The sequence below is a fragment of the Ranitomeya variabilis genome, chromosome 3 (genome assembly GCF_051348905.1).
Source record: "Ranitomeya variabilis isolate aRanVar5 chromosome 3, aRanVar5.hap1, whole genome shotgun sequence".
NCBI lineage: Eukaryota > Metazoa > Chordata > Amphibia > Anura > Dendrobatidae > Ranitomeya > Ranitomeya variabilis.
Window position 1 is genome coordinate 465,806,152 of NC_135234.1, and position 21,085 is coordinate 465,827,236.

Below are 21,085 nucleotides of genomic sequence, written 5' to 3' on the forward strand. Positions count from 1 at the left end.
CGCAGGCGTACTTTGTCTGCCCTCTTGAGGGCAGAGCAAAGTATTGCAGTGCGCAGGCGCCGGGCCTCTCTGACCTTTCCCGGCACCTGCGCACTGCAGTACTTTGCTCTGCCCTCAAGAGGGCAGATAAAGTACGCCTGTGCAGCAGCCCTGGCAGGAAGAAAAGAAGAGGACGACATCGTATGAAGATGGGAGGCGCCGGACCCGGACTGCGACGCCCATCGGACCGGACCGCCCCTGGGTGAGTATAATATAACCTGTTTTTCTTATCTTTCAGGTTACATTAGGGGCTTATCTACAACATTACAGAATGCTGTAGATAAGCCCCTGATGTCGGTGGCCTTAGCTCATATACGATTTTTGGGGTGACAGATTCCCTTTAAATTCTGACCCAAGCAGAGCATTGGACTTAAAACATGTTCAGAGTTAGTACATACTACATGTACCCAGGTCTACACTAACAAGTAGAGTAAATACAGAGTCACATAGGCGACAAGTTGCCTAATTTAGGAGTGCACAGATATGCAAAGGGTCATCTCTCTAATTTTGTAAAATGCTAAATATTACCTAAATGTGTCAATCGAAGTGGTTGGTAAGGGAGTAAGAGGATTACACATGACAAAAGTTCTTGTCTCACCTCCCTATAGTTATAAAAAAAGTTACAGGAATTCGTTAAACTCTGGTCACATCTTTGCTGGAGATTGTTTGAAGCCTCTGTTACTGAACCTGACTGGCCCCATGAGAAGTCAATGGAGTCAGCTGGGCTGGTGGTATACAGTGCATGTTGGATACTGCACAGCCCACAGAAAGATGCTCCACCTGTACCTATAAACAGCAGTGACATTTTACTATAGACTGAAAGCCCGCAAGGGCCGGGCCCTCTCCCCTATGTACCAGTCTGTGATTGGTAGTTTCTTAGCTGTAATTTATATCTGTATCTTGTATGTAATCCCTTCTTATGTACAGCACCATGGAGCCAATGGTGCACTAAAAAGAAATAATAAAGCAGATAACAGATACATAAAAAGAAAAGCAGACCTTGCACTGGTTAATATGTCTTTCCTTCCTTACCTGCATTGATAATGAATATGCATGTACAAAGGACAGAGGTAATATAGAAACCTCCCTGCAGCTCTGTTAGGTAACCACCAACAACAGGTCCCAGGATAAAACCCATGCTGGACGCTGAATTAAATCTTCCCATGACATGGGGGCGCTCTTTCTCAGATACAAGCTCAGAGAGGAATGCTTTAGAAATTGAAAGTGAATGTTTAAAAATTCCTATAAAAGAAAAAAACAAACATATTGGTGTAATTTGAATATCTGTTCTACTGACAAACCTCTGCTTATGCACCATCTTTATTTTGTCATATACTAGGCTTACTTCCCCCCCCCCATCTGCTTACTTTCCGTGATGAGATTTTAAAGGACCACGTAAGTGTTTTTTTTATTGCCTCCTCTATTATTCATCAGAACGGTGTATGCAGTGCGTGTATTAAAATGCTTACACGTTGCTGTCTTTGGCCGTTTCTAGCGCTGCTCCAGTTCTCTCCTGCATCATGTGACGGCAGCTCTTTTTTGGCTGTTCACGCTGCAGACCATTAGTTCCTCTCTAAGGCCGGGGTAACTTCCCAGAGGATTGGATCAACTATGTTAATGACACTCCAAACAAACTCTGATCTGAGTCCCAGACCAGAGAATCGTAAAACAGGGAAAGAGAAGATGGAGATCAAAAATCCTCCATCTTCTCCATTCTCTGAGTCCCATATATTGGACTGCACTCAGATGTCACAGTAGAGCATGGCACAGTGTGCAGTCCAATGTTTTTCACGAGTCCATAGGCTTAAATGGCGAGTTTGATCCAATTTGCACTGCAAAAATTGCAGCATGCATGCCAAATCATTATAGAGAAAAAAACGCTGATCAGCACTAACCTATAGCACTCGGACCAATTGTTATGCTATCTGAAAAAACACTGAATAGCATTTGTTTCATATATGCACTAGTGTGAGCGAACCCTTAATGTAAGTCTATGAGAGCCTCGTTCGGAGTCTCATTCGCTTACATTGAGAAAATGATGTCTGGTCCATAAACATAACATTATGTGGAGCCAGCTGGTCATAATTATTGTGACATGATGCAGGAGAGGGACCGATGTAGAACTGGTAACCGCATAAGACAGAGATGGGTATTTCACTGCACACACTGAAACACAGTACTGATTGCTAACACAGGTAATTAAACACTGCTGCAGTGGTCCTTTACAAAGGTGAAGCCCATCAAGGATAGTGATGGTATATCAGCACTTACCCCGTTCACTTTCTTACAAGGATATTGTACATCTAGGGCAGAGGTGTCAAACTGCATTCCTCGAGGGCCGCCAACAGGTCATGATTTCAGGATTTCCTTGTATTGCACAGGTGATAATTTAATCACCTGCACAGAATGATTCCAGCACCTTGTGGAATGCTAAGGAAATCCTGAAAACATGACCTGTTGGCGGCCCTCGAGGAATGCAGTTTGACACCTCTGATCTAGGGAGTGCAACTCAACCAATTCAGGTAAACCAGTTGCCAGCATTGTCCAGAGCGCTGTTGTACGTTACTCATAGGATTTGTTTTTGTGGAAGTCCGAGTGGTCGGCATCTTACCAATCAGTGAGTGATGGCAACTCCTATATGCTATTTAGGTTTTCACAATTTTGATCCCTATGGATGTACCCCATTTTATCTGACTTTTTAACCTGCTGTCTTAAGGGTACCGTCACACATTGAAATTTCCATCGCTACGACGTTACGATTCGTGACGTTCTAGCGATATCGTTACGATATCGCTCTGTCTGACACGCTACTGCGATCAGACACCCTGCTGAGAATCGTACGTCGTAGCAGATCGTTTGGAACTTTCTTTCGTCGCTTGATCACCCGCTGACATCGCTGGATCGTTGTGTGTGACAGCGATCCAGCGATGTCTTCGCTTGTAACCAGGGTAAACATCGGGTAACTAAGCGCATGGCCGCGCTTAGTAACCCGATGTTTACCCTGGTTACAAGCGTAAACGTAAAAAAACAAACCGTACATACTCACCCGTCGGTGTCCTTCAGGTCCCTTGCCGTCTGCTTCCTGCTCTGAGTGCCGGCCGGAAAGTGAGAGCAGAGCGCAGCGGTGCTGTGATCTGCTCTCACTGTACGGCTGCACTCAGAGCAGGAAGCAGACGGCAAGGGACCTGAAGGACACCGACGGGTGAGTATGTACTGTTTGTTTTTTTACGTTTACGCTGGTAACCAGGGTAAACATCGGGTTACTAAGCGCGGCCCTGCGCTTAGTTACCCGATGTTTACCCTGGTTACCCGGGGACTTCGGCATCGCTCCAGCGCCGTGATTGCAACGTGTGACCGCAGTCTACGACGCTGGAGCGATGATTATACGACGCTGCGACGTCACGAATCGTGCCATCGCAGCGATGAAAATTTCAATGTGTGACGGTACCCTTACAATGAGCAAAATTAATCTGTGGACCAGCCAACCTCTCGCTATAGTTAAAAGCTTGTTATAGTCAGAAAGATCAATGGTTTTAAAGAAGCCTTAGATGCTATTTAAGAAGAAAATGCCCAAACCCTTATATACAAGCATACAAGTCCTACTCTTTCCTGGGCTCATTTTTTAGTATAGCATAATGAAGTGTTTTAGACAGCAGAGCTGAGTTTTCTGAATCAGTTTTGGGGTGGGGTAAAAGACTTGATAGAACGTTCATCATGACGCTTCTATTTGTCCCTCTGCCTGTATCCTCTCCTTGCTCCTTACTCTCCCCTCTCATAGACACCCCATGATACACGCAGCGAGTCTTGAAGGAGCAAGACGGATTTTAACTAGTTTTTCAGAGTAGATGATGTGTAGGAGACAGAAGGAGGTGGATATATGATTATATTACAAACTTTCTTATATTCGCCTGTGCTGTTGATTATTGCAAAGTCAGTTTCTTTTTAAGCATTGTAGTATACAGAAGTTTTCTAGCATGCAGACAGAAAGCCTATGGTTTCAGATTTAATGAGGAAACAGCCCCACTAAAATTTTGATAGTGGAGTGGAAACGAATCTGTTCCACAAAGACTCCAAAGCACAACTACGTAAAGCTTGAGGGGTGTCTCTGCAATTAACCGTTACACATCAGCGGGCACCCTGTCTGCCAGAATGTCTTGTCTTAGAAACGATGACACAAGGACTATTACGTGAAGACGAAAAATATATTTATTTAGCATTTTTAATGTTATAGTTTGTATTATTATATTTAGCTGAAATTGTTTTAGTGCAATTATCTATCTTGTGAATTGCCCGTAGTGGTTCCTGCATCACATTATTTTTATTTTAGTTATTTTACTCACTTATATTGCGCCATTAATTCCACAGCGCTTTACAAACATTATTGGCACTGTTCCCAATCCCTTTCCGCATGTCTTCGGAGTGTCGGAGGAAACCAGACTACCTGGAGGAAACTGACGCAATCGTGGGGAGAACATACAAACTCCACGTAGATGTTGTCCTTGGTGGGATTTGAACCCCAGGACATGAGTGCTGCAAAGCAACAGTGCTAACCACTGAGCCACCGTGCTGCCTGGAGAACAATTCAGATATGGTAGTGATCTAAAAAACCCTGAGGTCACGAAATTTTGATGACTTACCCACAGGTATTCTAGCAATTGCATATATGTATATGTTAATGGATATACCAAGGAGACCATATCCAAGTGCACTAATAAGAATACAGGTAATTAGTGCATACCGGTGTCCAACAATATCACTCCAACTCCCCTGCAAAGAAATAAAACGTCATTTCATATTTCATTATAATGTTACAGGTTTTTTAGTCAGATTTCTAGTTTTGGAAGACTCATAATAATTCTTCCCATCCCATAAATTAGTAGTGCATCCTCAGTACTTTGGTTTTCCGGCTAGCAAAGGTAATAAATAAACTGAGCTGGTACTCCCCTTCCTTCGCGCCAGTGCAGGTTCTCCTCCACTGTGCCAGTGATTGTTCACAGGCTGCAGTGGTGACATCACGACTGTAGTGTAGACCTGAGCTCAGTGATTGGCAGCAGCAGGGATGTGCACTGTAATGGTGCCGTCACCACTGCAGCCTGCAAGCAATGGCTGGAGCAGGTGAAGGGGAGCACAGCTCAGTTTGGTATTTTATACCTCGGCTAGACTAGCCCATGGAACAAAAAAATGTTGAAACAAGGAAACCCTTTAAAAAAAAAATAACAGTCCACAGTATATACTACACAGGTGGTCAGCTAGGGGGTCACAGTTGCGGTTTGTCTCTCTTACAGTGTTTTTGTTGAATTGCATGCATCACTGGGTTGGGCTAGTGGAAAAGGCAAACACCAAAACAGAAAGTGCCAGTATACTCCGAAAAGGTCAAGGAGGACCTGTACAGGTCAAAAGACTCCATTTGTTTTCTCTTATGCTATTCCACTGCTCCCGAGAATTCTGTTTTCCTTCTTTTTTTTAACCCACAATACGGTTCCAAAGATACAGGCATTTATAATTAGGGGTCATTTTCATAGTCTTTGCCAAGGGACGGGTGACTTACAGGATTCTCTGGGAGGGGGTCTTTAATAAGGGCACTTATTAAATTATGTAAAGAGCAGAAACATTAGCACCGGATAAAAGGCCCGTACTTCACAAACCACTTGTCAGATTTAAACAAATAAAAAGTGGAATTCTCAGGGGCACAGAAGAAATAAAATAAGAGCAAAAACTGGCCACTTTTCACCTGATAATAGGTCCTTTTTAAGTAATACATTTACGGAAACCATGAAAAAAACGATATAATATAAGCTACATATGACCTAAGGATTTGATTTGAATGTAAATAAATGTATAAATAATTCCTGTCTGTTTATATTGGCAGTCTATTCACATTCATGATCCACTGTATAGACAGCATGGGGGGAGGCATGAAGCACATATGCTTCTTATTTACAGGGTGTATTGGTATGACTAGCTTGGGATTAGAAATTCTGGAAATATAGCTGAGAAAACATAAAAGAAAGTTGTGGCCGGACAGGCCTACAAGCTAATGGCTGGCAGATTAGAAAGCAAGGAGTCAGCTCCCATATACTCTCCTTATGAAGCTCAGAGCGGTAGATGCTCATGTAACAAGATCCAGGCCATTTACAATACAGAACAATGCTGGAATACATGCATGTAATTTAGTCAGTTTTCAGCCCATTAACCGAGGGGTTAACCAGGTATGCAAAAGAAAAAATATCCCCCAGTGTGATATCAAGCATGATTACATGATTATAGTCACCTTTGGTATCCAAAACCCTCTTACATAAATTGGTGTTGCTGTAAAGGACATTTTTAATGGCCTAATGCCATTTTGCTTTTGACCATTTATCCTTTGTATCCATCTCAGTGAGTGACTTAAAGGGAATCTGACAACATGTTTTGCTACCCCTTCTGAAAGCAGCATGAAGGGCCAAATACCCTGATTTGAGCGATGTGTCACTTACGGGTTTGCATGTTTGATAAATTTAATTTAATGTTTTATCTGCCGCAGATCTACCAGTGCCCACACCACTGATTGGCAGCTTTCTGCCCATGTACAGTGTACACAGAAAGCTGACAATCAGTGGTGGGGGCGGGGTTATACAGAACTCATGAATATAGAGGACTACCTGGCAGCAGATTTACTAGTCCTTTAGTGATAATTTCTTGCTGATTAATCAATGATTTTATCAAAACTACACTAATCAGCCAAGTAAGTGACATATCGCTGGAAACAGGGTTACTGTCTCTACGTTATGCTGCTCCCAGATCACTTGGTGACAGATTCCCTTTAAGCACTCTTTACACAGGCTGATTAACCCCTTCGTGACAGAGCCAATTTTGACCTTAGTGACCAAGCCAATTTTTACAATTCTGACCACTGTCACTTTATGTGGCAATAACTCTGAACGCTTTAATGAATTCCACTGATTCTGAGATTGTTTTTTGTGACATATCATACTTCATGTTAGTTGTAAAACTTATTGGATAAGATTTGCGTATATTTATTAAAAAAAAACAGAAATTTGCCAAAAATTTTGAAAAGTGTTGCAATTTTCAAACTTTTAATTTTTGTGCCCTTAAATCAGAGAGCTATGTCACTCAAAATAGTTCATAAATAACATATCCCACATGTCAACTTTACATCAGCACAATTTTGGAAACATAATTGTTTTTTGTTAGGACATTATAAGGGTTAAAAGTTAAAAATACCCCAAAGTGACACCATTCTAAAAACTGCACCCCTCAAGGTGCTCAAAATCACATTCAAGAAGTTTATTAACCCTTCAGGTGCTCCAAACAGCTAAAGCAATGGAAGAAAAAAAAATGAACATTTTACTTTTTTCACAAAAAATGTACTTTAAATCCAAACTTTTCTATCTTCACAATGATAACAGGAGAAAATGGACCACAAACTTTGTTGTGCAACTTCTCCTGAGTACACCAATACCCCATATGTGGGGGAAAGCCACTGTTTGGGCGAATGGCAGGGCTCAGAAGGAAGGGAGCACCGTTTGTCTTCTTTAATACAAAATTGGCTGGAATCAATGATGGGCACCATGTCACATTTGGAGAGCCCCTGATGTACCTAAAGAGTGGAAACCCCCCAATTGTAACTCCAACCCTAACACAGCCTTAACCCTCATCCCAACCCTAACCGTAATCCCAACCCTAACTACAACTATAACCCTAACCCCAACACCACAACTGTAACAACCCTAACCCCAACACAACCCTAACCCCAATCCTAGCCCCAATTCTAACCCTAGCCCCAACCCTAACCCAATCCCAACTCTAGTTCCAACCCCAACCCTACCCTAACCCTAGATCTAAACCCAACCCTACCCTAATGGAAAAAATTACATTTTTTTATTTTGTTATTTTTACCTAAGTGGGAGTTTAAGTTACTTTTTTTTTTTTTTTGATCACTGTGATAGGGTGTATGACAGTGATCAAAATAAACCAATAGGAAAAATCTCCTATTGTTGCTGGGTACTGGCCAGCAGATCTCAGCCGGCGCACTGCGCATGCGCCTGCCATTTTCTTCAAGGAGGAGGGTCTGGGGATAGCGGAGGTACCGGGGGGCTCGGGGGACCCCATTTCTCTCTCGTCTGGTATGCTGGATCATATCAGAGAGAGAAATAAATGTGAAATCTGACTTTTTTTTGCGATCGCCGTTAATCAGTAAATAACGGTGATCACAAGACTGTGGACGGTAAGTGCCGACCCGAATCATGTTCTCCGGGGTCTCAGCTACCCCCTGTAGCCGAGGCCCCAGAGATTTTCCGACGCTGGATGGCGCTATACCCTTATTTCTCAGCGCCGTAAAAAGCGGCACTGACGAATAAGGCCCCTTAACTGTCGCCGTATCGTAAAAGGCGTATCGGCAGTTGTAGGCCTGTGTAAATCTGCCAGAATGTTTTGTTTGTCAGATGATGGATCTTTTATTCTGGCATAAAAATGATTGTTATCGGCAGCATATCGTACTGTGTATATAGTAAATGCACTGCAGTAATAATGAAATTCTATGGGCACCGAACAATCGTGTTAATGTGGACCCATCACCAGGTAAAAGTGGCAAGTTTTTGGTGTTACTTATTACCAATGATCCCCTCAGTATGCTGGTTTTTATTCCATACTATTCCAGAGATGTGAGTCTTTTCATTTAAAGCTAATTTTATGGTCGATACCAAGGAGGCTGACCCCACAGGATGTTCTAGGGCTTGTCTTTGGTCTTCTCTGCATTATTACCCTGTGAACATTGCCCCTTTAGTAAAAGCCATAACATTAGTAATAAATAAGAAAGCTCATATCTCTGGAACCATGTGGAATTTAAGCAACAAAAAAATCAAAATGGGCTACTCAGGGGAACAGTGAGAATAAAATAAAAACAAAACTGTCTGCTTTTAACCTGGTAACAAGTCATCTTTAATCCCTTCATGACCTTGGGATTTTCCGTTTTTCCGTGTTCGTTTTTCGCTCCCCTCCTTCCCAGAGCCATAACTTTTTTATTTTTCCGTCAAGATGGCCATGTGAGGGCTTATTTTTTGCGAAACAAGTTGTACTTTTGAACGACATCATTGGTTTTAGCATGTCGTGTACTAGAAAACGGGCAAAAAATTCTAAGTGCGGTGAAATTGCAAAAAAAGTGCAATCCCACACTTGTTTTTTGATTGGCTATTTTACTAGGTTCACTAAATGCTAAAACTGACCTGCCATTATGATTCTCCAGGTCCGTACGAGTTCTAAAAAAAAAAAAAAAAAAAAAAAAAAAATTTTCCGATACCTGTAGCGTCTCCATTTTTCATGATCTAGGGTCGGGTGAGGGCTTATTTTTTGTGTGCCGAACTGACGTTTTTAATGATACCACTTTTGTGCAGATACGTTCTTTTGATCGCCTGTTATTGCATTTTAATGCAATGTCGCGGCGACCAAAAAAACTTTTTCTCGCTACGCCGTTTAGCGATCAGGTTAATCCTTTTTTTTTTTTATTGATAGATCGGGCGATTCTGAACGCGGCGATACCAAATATGTGTAGGTTTGATTTTTATTTATTGATTTATTTTGAATGGGGCGAAAGGGGGGCGATTTAAATTTTTTTTTTTTTTTTTTTTTACTTTTGCCATGCTTCAATAGCCTCCATGGGAGGCAAGAAGCTGGCACAGCTCGATCGGCTCTGCTGCGGGCTCACCGCCGGAGCCCTGCATCAAAGCACAGTATCTAACCTCGGACGTACTATCCCGTCCGAGGTCAGAAACAGGTTAACAATCGTTCCTTGCCCCATTCATTTTCGTCGGTCTGTCTAAACGAGAGCCAATCAACGGTCTATCGGCACACTTTTAATAGCCTGAAATGCCATGTGTAAACCAGGCTATAGTTATGAGAAAGTCATGTGATCAGAAGTGAGAGAAATGTCCTTCTGATAACAGAGGTATGATCCAGCCCTGTGTTTATACTGGTATTCAGGCTGCTAAGGCCCCTTTCACACTTCAGTTTTTTGCCGTCAGTCACAATCCGTTGGCTCGACGGATCTGCCGCAGATTGTGAAAAACTGATGCGACGGATTTGTTTTACGACGGATCCGACTAGCGGATCTGGTTAATTGGATCCTAAATAAATTGGAGCATGCTCAGTAAAAAAAAAAACGGAATTCGTTGCCGGATTCCGTCGTTTGACAGACCCAGCACCCATAGGCTTCCATTCGAGCAAGCGACGGATGGCGACGGATCTGTCGCTGTCCGATTTTTCGATGTACACAAAAAACATTACTTTGTCCATCGTCTCTGGCCGCCAGACAGACAATTTTCGACGGATCCGGCGAACAACGGATGAAACGTCAGGCCAGCCACCGCAATCCGTCGCAAATACAAGTCTATGAGAAAAAAACGGATCCGGCGGCATCAGTCGCCGGATTCGTTTTTTCAAAATTTGACAGATTGTGACCGATAGCAAAAAACTGATGTGTGAAAGGGGTCTAAACGACAGTTGATCGAGGATACAGAAGTCTATAGAGGCTCATTTACTAACCTGTTTCAACCCATGGGCACAGACAGAACATTAATATGATTGTTCTTTGCCCATAGAATATCTTCATTATCGTCAGTACATCTCCCGTTTAAAGGGGACGATGTGCTGTCGAAACCAATGATTTCTTTGCCGGTATAAAAGATCTATCGTGGGATGACCAAGCATTTTGTTTGTTGGTCAAGTGATGGCCTTAAGTAAAGAAGCCTTAACCTCCATATTCTGCCACTGAATTTTGTAAGGACACCTTAAGGCCGGCCTCACACTAGCGAGTTTTACGGACGTATGAGCGCATAAACTAAATCCGTAAAATACGCATTACACACGGCCCAATGAATCTCTATGGCGCAGCTCCTATCTGCCGTATATTACGCATCCGTAATATACGGTCTTGTACGGCCGTAGAAAATCGCAGCATGCTGCGTTTGTCACCGTATTGCGAAAAAAAATTGCCAATGAAAGTCTATGGGGGCGAGAAAAATACGGATTCCACACGGACCAGCAGTGTGACTTGCGAGAAATACGCAGCGGTGTTAGTGAAAAGCCGGTAATTCAATTGCCGGCTTTTCATTTCTCCTTCACAAACCCGACATGATATGAGACATGGTTTACATACAGTAAACCATCTCATATCCCTTTTTTTTTTGCATATTCCACACTACTAATGTTAGTAGTATGTATGTGCAAAATTTGGGCGCTGTAGCTTGTAAAATAAAGGGTTAAATGGCGGAAAAAATTGGCGTGGGCTCCCGCGCAATTTTCTCCGCCAGAGTGGTAAAGCCAGTGACTGAGGGCAGGTATTTATAGCCAGGAGAGGGTCCATGGTTATTGCCCCCCCCCCCCCGGCTACAAACATCTGCTCCCAGCCACCCCAGAAAAGGCACATCTGGAAGATGCGCCTATTCTGGCACTTGGCCACTCTCTTCCCACTCCCCTGTAGCGGTGGGATATGGGGTAATGAAGGGTTAATGTCACCTTGCTATTGTAAGGTGACATTAAGCCAGATTAATAATGGAGAGGCGTCAATTATGACACCTATCCATTATTAATCCAATTGTATGAAAGGGTTAAAAAAACACACACACATTATTAAAAAGTATTTTAATGAAATAAACACACAGGTTGTTTTAATATTTTATTGCTCTCTCAATCCACCTGAAGACCCTCGCTCTGAAAAATAATAAACCAACAATATACATACCTTCCGATGATCTGTCACGTCCCACGAAGTAAATCCATCTGAAGGGGTTAAATCATTTTACAGCCAGGAGCTGTGCTAATGCACTCGCTCGTGCCTGTAAACCCCGGGTGCTGAAAGGAAAGCTGGGTGATCTGTAGTTACCTTGAGTTGCGGTGAGGCGCCCTCTGCTGGATGTCCTCATGAACTGGAGCCTTGGAAAAGTTCCCACGCTCGAGTTCATATGAGGACATCCAGCAGGGGGCGCATCACCGCAACTCAAGGTAACTACAGATCACCCAGCTTTCCTTTCAGTACCCGGGGTTTACAGGCACGAGCGAGTGCATTAGCACAGCTCCTGGCTGTAAAATGATTTAACCCCTTCAGATGGATTTACTTCGTGGGACATAACAACGGAAGGTATGGAATATTGTTGTTTGTTTTTTTAACTTTGTTTCAGGACGATGGTCTTCAGATGGATTAAGAGTCTAATATAAAATATTACAACAACATGTGTCTTTATTTCAATAAAATACTTTGTAATCATGTGTGTGTGTTTTATTAACCATTTAGTACTATTGGATTAATAATGGATAGGTGTCATAATTGACGCCTCTCCATTACTAATCTGGCTTAATGTCACCTTACAAAAGCAAGGTGACATTAACCCTTCATTACCCCATATCCCACCGCTACACGGGAGTGGGAAGAGAGTGGCCAAGTGCCAGAATAGGCGCATCTTCCAGATGTGCCTTTTCTGGGGTGGCTGGGGGCAGATGTTTGTAGCCAGGGGGGGCCGATAGCCATGGACCCTCTCTAGGCTATTAATATCTGCCCTCAGTCACTGGCTTTCCAACTCTGGCGGAGAAAATTGCGCGGGAGCCCACGCCAATTTTTTCCGCGATTTAACCCTTTATTTTACAAGTTACAGTGCGCAAATTTTGCACATACACACTACTAACATTAGTAGTGTGGAATATGCAAAAAAAAGGGGATATGAGATGGTTTACTGTATGTAAATCATGTCTCATATCCTGTCGGGTTTGTGAAGGAGAAATGAAAAGCCGGCAATTGAATTACCGGCTGTTCACAGATATCGCGCTGTAGTAAATATAAATACAGAATATATATATATGTGTGTCTCTATGACATATATATATATATATATATATATATACTGTATATATGTTTTAACGAACATTTGAGCACATAAATCCATTAGATGTCGGTTTTGCAAGCCTGCGAGAAAATATCGCAGTACGGATGCCATACAGATTACATACGGAGAATGCCATGCGCAAAATACGCTGACACACCCTGCCTACGGATGACATACGGATCACTATTTTGGGGACTTTTCTGCGTATTACGGCCGTAAAAAACGGACCGTATTTACATACGCTGAGTGTGAGGCCGGCCTAATATATTCTCTTTTCTTGAAGCATTGTACCTTATATTCCAAGATAATTTCACCCTGCTGCTTCTGAATCAGGGGTTCTGGCCCAAATTAAATGGAAGTGATCATCAGAAAATTACCTATTGTTTGAAATGCTTTTCTGTGCTACATATATTACGGTCTTTATTTAAAAAAAAAACAATTAGTAATCTAGCAATTTTCACACTGCCTATTGTTTTTATTTTAGACTTAGGGTACCGTCACACATTGAAATTTTCATCGCTGCGACGGCACGATCCGTGACGTCGCAGCGATCGTATAATCATCGCTCCAGCGTCGTAGACTGCGGTCACACGTTGCAATCACGGCGCTGGAGCGATGCCGAAGTCCCCGGGTAACCAGGGTAAACATCGGGTAACTAAGCGCAGGGCCGCGCTTAGTAACCCGATGTTTACCCTGGTTACCAGCGTAAACGTAAAAAAACAAACAGTACATACTCACCCGTCGGTGTCCTTCAGGTCCCTTGCCGTCTGCTTCCTGCTCTGAGTGCAGCCATACAGTGAGAGCAGAGCGCAGCACCGCTGTGATCTGCTCTCACTTTCCGGCCGGCACTCAGAGCAGGAAGCAGACGGCAAGGGACCTGAAGGACACCGACGGGTGAGCATGTACGGTTTGTTTTTTTACGTTTACGCTTGTAACCAGGGTAAACATCGGGTTACTAAGCGCGGCCCTGCGCTTAGTTACCCGATGTTTACCCTGGTTACAAGCGAAGACATCGCTGGATCGCTGTCACACACAACGATCCAGCGATGTCAGCGGGTGATCAAGCGACGAAAGAAAGTTCCATACGATCTGCTACGACGTACGATTCTCAGCAGGATCCCTGATCGCTGCTGCGTGTCAGACACTGCGATATCGTAACGATATCGCTAGAACGTCACGAATCGTAACGTCGTAGCGATGGAAATTTCTATGTGTGACGGTACCCTTACACTCAGGCTATGTGCACACGTTCAGGTTTTTTCACAGTTTTTTCACAATAAAAACGCTATAAAAACTCATTAAAAATGCATACATTATGCATTCTATCATTTAGAATGCATTCTGCATGTTTTGTGCACATGGTACGTTTTCTTCCGCAAAAAAAACGCATCGCGGTAAAAAAAGCAGCATGTTCATTAATTTTGCGGATTTTCCGCGTTTTTCCCCCGATTCTATACATTTGGAAAAAACGCACAAAAAACGCGTCAAAAACGCGGTAAAAACGCATGCGGATTTCTGGCAGAAATGTCCAGTTTTTGTCAGGAAAATTTCTGCCAGAAATCCTGACGTGTGCACATAGCCTTAGGCCATGTGCACACGTTCAGTATTTTTCGCGTTTTTTCGCTATAAAAACGTGATAAAAACGCAAAAAAAACGCTTACATATGCCTCCCATTATTTTCAGTGTCTTCCGCATTTCTTGTGCAAATGTTGCATTTTTTTCCGCAAAAAAAATCGCATTGCGGAAAAAAAAGCAACATGTTCATTAAATTTGCGGAATTGCGGGGATTCCGCACACCTAGGAATGCATTGATCTGCTTACTTCACGCATGTGGCTATGCCCACCATGCGGGAAGTAAGCAGATCATTTGCGGTTGGTACCCAGGGTGGAGGAGAGGAGACTCTCCTCCACGGACTGGGCACCATATAATTGGTAAAAAAAAAAAGAATTAAAATAAAAAATAGTCATATACTTACCTTCGATGGCCCCCGGAGTCTTCCCGCCTCTCATCGGTGCATGCTGCCGCTTCCGTTCCTATAGATGGTGTGTGTGAAGGACCTGCGATGACGTCGCGGTCACGTAACCGCGACGTCATTGAAGGTCCTGCACACACACACACCATCTATAGAAACGGAAGCCGCTGTGGAGATCGGCTGTCTGCAGGTGGGTATAACCATTTTTTTATTTTTTTTTAATTATTTTTAAACATTCTATCTTTTACTATTGATGCTGCATAGGCTGCATCTATAGTAAAAAGTTGGTCACACTTGTCAAACACTATGTTTGAAAAGTGTGACCAACCTGTCAATCAGTTTTCCAAGAGATGCTACAGATCGCTTGGAAAACTTTAGCATTCTGCAAGCTAATTACGCTTGCAAAATGCTTAAAAAAAAAAAAAACGGGAAAAAAACGGGAAAAAAGCGCAAAAAATAAAAATGCGGATTTCTTGCAGAAAATTTCCGGTTTTCTTCATGAAATTTCTGCAAGAAATCCTGACGTGTGCACATACCCTTACTGTTCCATCAGGAAGTTTCATCAGGTTCCATATTATCAGAAGCAGTATTACAATGGCAGGTACCATCTTTGTACACAGCTGATATCACAAGATCTACCAATCACCAGGGGAGATTTCACACCTGACCCTGCTCCACCACCCTTCACAATGGCCTTTGCACAGGCTCATTATATAGCTCAATACAAAAGATTGGGGAGAGATCCTACTATTGGGGCTATTGTACATGTGATATTTCCTGAAACAATAGGAAATTTAAGTCTAAAAAAAAGCCACAGTGGCCCGTGCAAAAATTTAAATAGTTCTACTTTTATTTTTAATTCTGATTAACCCTATACAAAATGTAACTGTTCTGGTAAAATTTTCTTCACATTTTCTTAGTTGTATTTTTTCCAGTAAAAGCCATGACCAGTAAACAGCTTACAATATAGCAAAGAGATCTCGTTGTTGAAAGTTATCAGTCACGAGAAAAGTACAATAACATTTCCAAAGGTTTAGATATACAGTGGAACACTGTGGAGACAGGCATCAAGTGACTTAAATTTGTTACCACAGTGACATTATACAGAACTGGACACTTCTCAAAAATTGATGAAAGAAAACAAAAATAAGTTGGTTCTAAACTGCTGGCAAGAGACCTAGGGACATTAAAAGAGCTGCAGGAATTTCTGACAATATATGGTTACTTACTGCATGTGGCAACAATCTCCCATATTCTTCATATGTCTAGCCTGTGATGTAGAGCGGCAAGGCGGAAGCATTTTTCTTACAAAAACATCCAAGCCTGGCTATATTTTGGATGAAAATTCCAAAAGGTATGTTTGGTGCAATGTTAACACTGCTTATCACCAAAAGAACACCACACCCACGGTGAGGTACGGTGGAAGATCTGGGGTTGTTTTCGGCAGCTGGAACTGGGACTTTAGTTAAGGTGGAGAGAATTATGAACAGTTACAAAGATCAGTCAATTTTGCATCCAAACCTTCGGGCCTCTGCTAAAAGGCTGAGGATGAAGAGGGATTTCACATTTTAGCATAATAATGACCCAAGGCATACCTCCAACCACAGGTTTGAAATAGCCCAGCCAGAGCCCAGATCTGAATCCAATTGAAAATATGTTTGTTGACCTGAAGAGGGCACTGTACACAGGAGCTGGTCTCACAATCTGACAGATTTGGTGCGCTACTGCAAGGAAGAGTGGGCAAAGACTGCCAATTCTAGATGTGCAATTCTGTTAGGGTACCGTCACACAGTGAAATTTCCATCGCTGCGACGGCACGATTCGTGACGTCGCAGCGTCGTATGATTATCGCTCCAGCGTCGTAGACTGCGGTCACACTTTGCAATCACGGCGCTGGAGCGATGCCGAAGTCCCCGGGTAACCAGGGTAAACATCGGGTTACTAAGCGCAGGGCCGCGCTTAGTAACCCGATGTTTACCCTGGTTACCAGCGTTAACGTAAAAAAACCAAACAGTACGTACTCACATTCTGGTGTCTGTCCCCGGCGTTCTGCTTCTCTCCACTGTGTAAGCGCCATAGCCGGAAAGCAGAGCGGTGACGTCACCGCGTCACCGCTGTGCTCGCTTTCCGGCCGGCAGGCGCTCACACAGTGCAGAGAAGCTGAGACACCGGAGGACAGACACCGGAATGTAAGTATGTACTGTTTGGTTTTTTTTACGTTTACGCTTGTAACCAGGGTAAACATCGGGTTACTAAGCGCGGCCCTGCGCTTAGTTACCCGATGTTTACCCTGGTTACAAGCGAACACATCGCTGGATCGCTGTCACACACAACGATCCAGCGATGTCAGCGGGTGATCAAGCGACGAAAGAAAGTTCCAAACGATCTGCTACGACGTACGATTCTCAGCAGGGTCCCTGATCGCTGCTGCGTGTCAGACACTGCGATATCGTAACGATATCGCTAGAACGTCACGAATCGTACCGTCGTAGCGATGGAAATTTCACTGTGTGACGGTACCCTTAGACTCCTACCCAAAATTACCGAATGCAGTCATAAATTCAAAGGTTACTTCATCAATAGTAATAGCATATTTATGCAGCCACATTATTTTATTTTTTACTTTTCTTTATCCATCTGAAAAGATTTCAGTTTGTTTTTCAATTGTATTGTACAGATTATGGGTGACATAAAAGGTGGGAAAAAGTTTATGACAAAACCTGGCATTTCAACACGGGTGTGTAGACTTTTTATATCCACAGTTCATGCAACACAAAAACCTGAATTAAAGAGTAGGTTATTTTATGAGGATAGTTTCACTTTCATAACAATGCGTTAAAGCAAGTTGGTTCAGTGCAGCGTGATAGCTTTGGCCCCTTTACACAAAGGGGTACACAATACAAGTATCTGCTTTCAGGGAGATTTTCACTTTGACAGATACAAGCTGGCATTGACTGAATCAGCAAACGGAGCAAATTGGGGTGGGTGATGTTCTCTCATGACATGTTTTGAAGGGTCAATCAAGGTGTTGGTAATAGTAGCTTGCTGTGTGATTCTTACCACCATCGAGCTAGAAAAGAGCTGGAGGATGCCATAACAGGAACCTAAAAAAAAGAATATTGATATTACTGTTAGTTCCAAAAGCTAAGAGTTAATTGTCAAAATTAACTTCTCAACTGTCTAATTAGAAATCAAAATACATGTTGATATTCATAGTAACTGACATGAAGCTACCGTTTCTACCTATTTAACAGATTTCAACAGTAGCTGTGGCAAAGTTTCATGGCATTTGCTGCCTAGCAGCTGGGGCCCTAGATGACAATTAGTTAACCTGTATGGTAATCGCTGTAAAAAGATACAGAATTGAAAATGTGAGTATTGCTGTTTTTGGTTGTCCCCTAAAAAGTGTAATACAAAGTGACCAAACTGTTATATGTAACCAAGAATGGTGCGAACAAAATCTTCAGTTCGCCACACACAGTACAAGTACACAGGTCCATGGACTGAAAAATACAACGTTATAGGTCGCTTCAGAATATGAAGACACAAAAGATTTTCATAATACATTTTTAAATTACAAAAAACTATACGAATTTGGTATAGCCGTAATCATGTTGAGCAGGAAAATCATTTTAACAGGTCATGTTAACCATAAAATGAACACTGTAAAAACAGAACCGAAAAAACATTGGAAGAGGAATGGCATTTTTTTCATCATTTCACTGCACTTGACATTTTCTGTGTTTTCTAGTACATTGTATGGCAAAACAAGTTATGCAAAACTACAAATTGTCCCACAGAAAACAATCCCTTAGGGCTGTCCCACACGTCCAGATAATTCCGGTACCGGAATAAATCGGTACCGGAGTTATCCGTGTCCGTGTGCCTGTGAACTCACGTAGGCCATACTCACGTAGGCACATGTGTGCCGCCCGTATGGCGAGTGGGTACCACACGGAGCGTGTGGTACCCACACGAGTGGTACCCTGCATCGTGCTGAAGCCGCGATTCATATGTTCCCTGCAGCAGCGTTTGCTGCAGAGAAAATATGAATAATAGTGTTTAAAATAAAGATCTATGTGTCCCCCGCCCTCCCACCCCGTGCGCCCCCCCACCCCCTGTGCGCCCCCCCGCTGTTCAGAAAATACTCACCCGCTCCCTCGTTGGCTGTCGCGGCTTCCTGGTCTGGCCCCATCTTCTACTGTATGCGGTCACGTGGGGCCGATCATTTACAGTCATGAATAAGCGGCTCCACCTCCCATAGGGGCGGAGCCGACTATTCATGATTGTAAATGAGCGGCCCCACGTGACCGCATACAGTAGAAGGCGCGGGGCAGAGAGGAAGGAGTGACAGCCAACGTGGGAGCGGGTGAGTATTTTCTGAACAGCGGGGGGGGGGGGGCGCACAGGGGGTGGGGGGGCGCACAGGGGGTGGGAGGGCAGGGGACAGGTAGATCTTTATTTTAAACACTATTATTCATATTTTCTCTGCAGCAAACGCTGCTGCAGGGAACATATGAATCGCGGATTCAGCACCAGTGGGGGGGACAGCGCTTACTGTAGCGCTGTCTCCGGCACGCCACACGGAGACCGTCCGTGTGAGGTGCGTGTTTTACACGGACCCATTGACTTTAATGGGTCCGTGTAATACGTGCGCTCCCACGAACACTGACATGTCTCCGTGTTTGGCACACGGAGACACGGTCCGCAAAAAATCAATGACATCTGAACAGATGCATTGATTTTTATGGGTCTACGTGTGTCAGTGTCTCCGGTACGTGAGGAAACTGTCACCTCACGTACCGGAGCCACTGACGTGTGAAACCGGCCTTATATAGCGGTGTCGAAAAAAACCCATAAAAGAACGTGAGGGAAAAAAAATGAAAGCACAAGAAATGAAAATCGACAGACACAAGAAGTGGTTAAAAGAAAAGTTTACATATTTTTCTTTAACAACACTGCATTATTAGGCCATGTTCACATGCTCAGTATTTGGTCAGTATTGTACATGAGTATCTGTGAGCCAAAACCAGTAGGTGATAAATACAGAAGTGGTGACGTGTTTCCATTATACTTTCCCTCTGATTGTTCCACTCCTGATTTTGGCTTACAAATACTGAGGTAAAATACTGACCAAATGCAGAACGTGTGAACGTGGCCTTACAATTTGTAATGTATGGTAATTACGGTTCTTACCTATTATTCCTGCTGTAGTGGGACTTGCCCCAAGTGATTTCATATGATGGTTCAGCAATGGCACAATCATGCTTACACCAAAAAGGTCCTAGAAAAAGAGACAAATTCTGTATATCATACACAGTTTATAAACACTAGATATGAAATGTTGTAATCTAATGTGTTGTGCTCAAAGGAGTGGTATTATGAAAAGTTATGAACAATGCCGTTTTGGTTATTCCCCCAAAGGCCATGAAAACATGACAAATTCTGCAGCATTCATTCATATACCGCCAAGTACTGATGACGATAGACATTGTGGACATACTGCCAAGTACTGATGACGATAGACATTGTGGACATACTGCCAAGTACTGATGACGACAGACATTGTGGACATACCGCCAAGCACTGATGACGACAGACATTGTGGACAAACCGCCAAGTACTGATGACGACAGACATTGAGGACATACTGCCAAATACTGATGACGATAGACATTGTGGACATACTGCCAAATACTGATGACGATAGACATTGTGGACATACTGCCAAATACTGATGACGACAGACATTGTGGACATACTGCCAAATACTGATGACGACAGACATTGTGGACATACTGCCAAGTACTGATGACGATAGACATTGTGGACATACTGCCAAGTACTGATGACGAGAGACATTGTGGACATACTGCCAAGTACTGATGACGACAGACATTGAGGACATACTGCCAAATACTGATGACGACAGACATTGTGGACATACTGCCAAGTACTGATGACGATAGACATTGTGGACATACTGCCAAGTACTGATGACGACAGACATTGTGGACATACTGCCAAGTACTGATGACGATAGACATTGTGGACATACTGCCAAGTACTGATGACGACAGACATTGAGGACATACTGCCAAGTACTGATGACGACAGACATTGTGGACATACTGCCAAGTACTGATGACGATAGACATTGTGAACATACTGCCAAGTACTGATGACGACAGACATTGTGGA

General features: G+C 43.1%; 1 protein-coding gene across 1 annotated transcript in view; it reads right to left on the bottom strand.

Annotated features, from left to right (window-relative positions):
• SLC67A2 (solute carrier family 67 member 2) overlaps positions 1 to 21,085 on the bottom strand; it is a 51,457-nt gene that overhangs the window by 4,057 nt on the left and 26,315 nt on the right. The window contains exons 2-5 of the mRNA XM_077296657.1: positions 20,081 to 20,168; positions 17,945 to 17,988; positions 4,677 to 4,806; positions 1,072 to 1,281 (exon numbers count right to left, since the gene is read on the bottom strand). Of these exons, the coding sequence (XP_077152772.1) occupies positions 1,072 to 1,281; positions 4,677 to 4,806; positions 17,945 to 17,988; positions 20,081 to 20,168 (472 nt within the window). The remainder of the gene's footprint in view (positions 1 to 1,071; positions 1,282 to 4,676; positions 4,807 to 17,944; positions 17,989 to 20,080; positions 20,169 to 21,085) is intronic.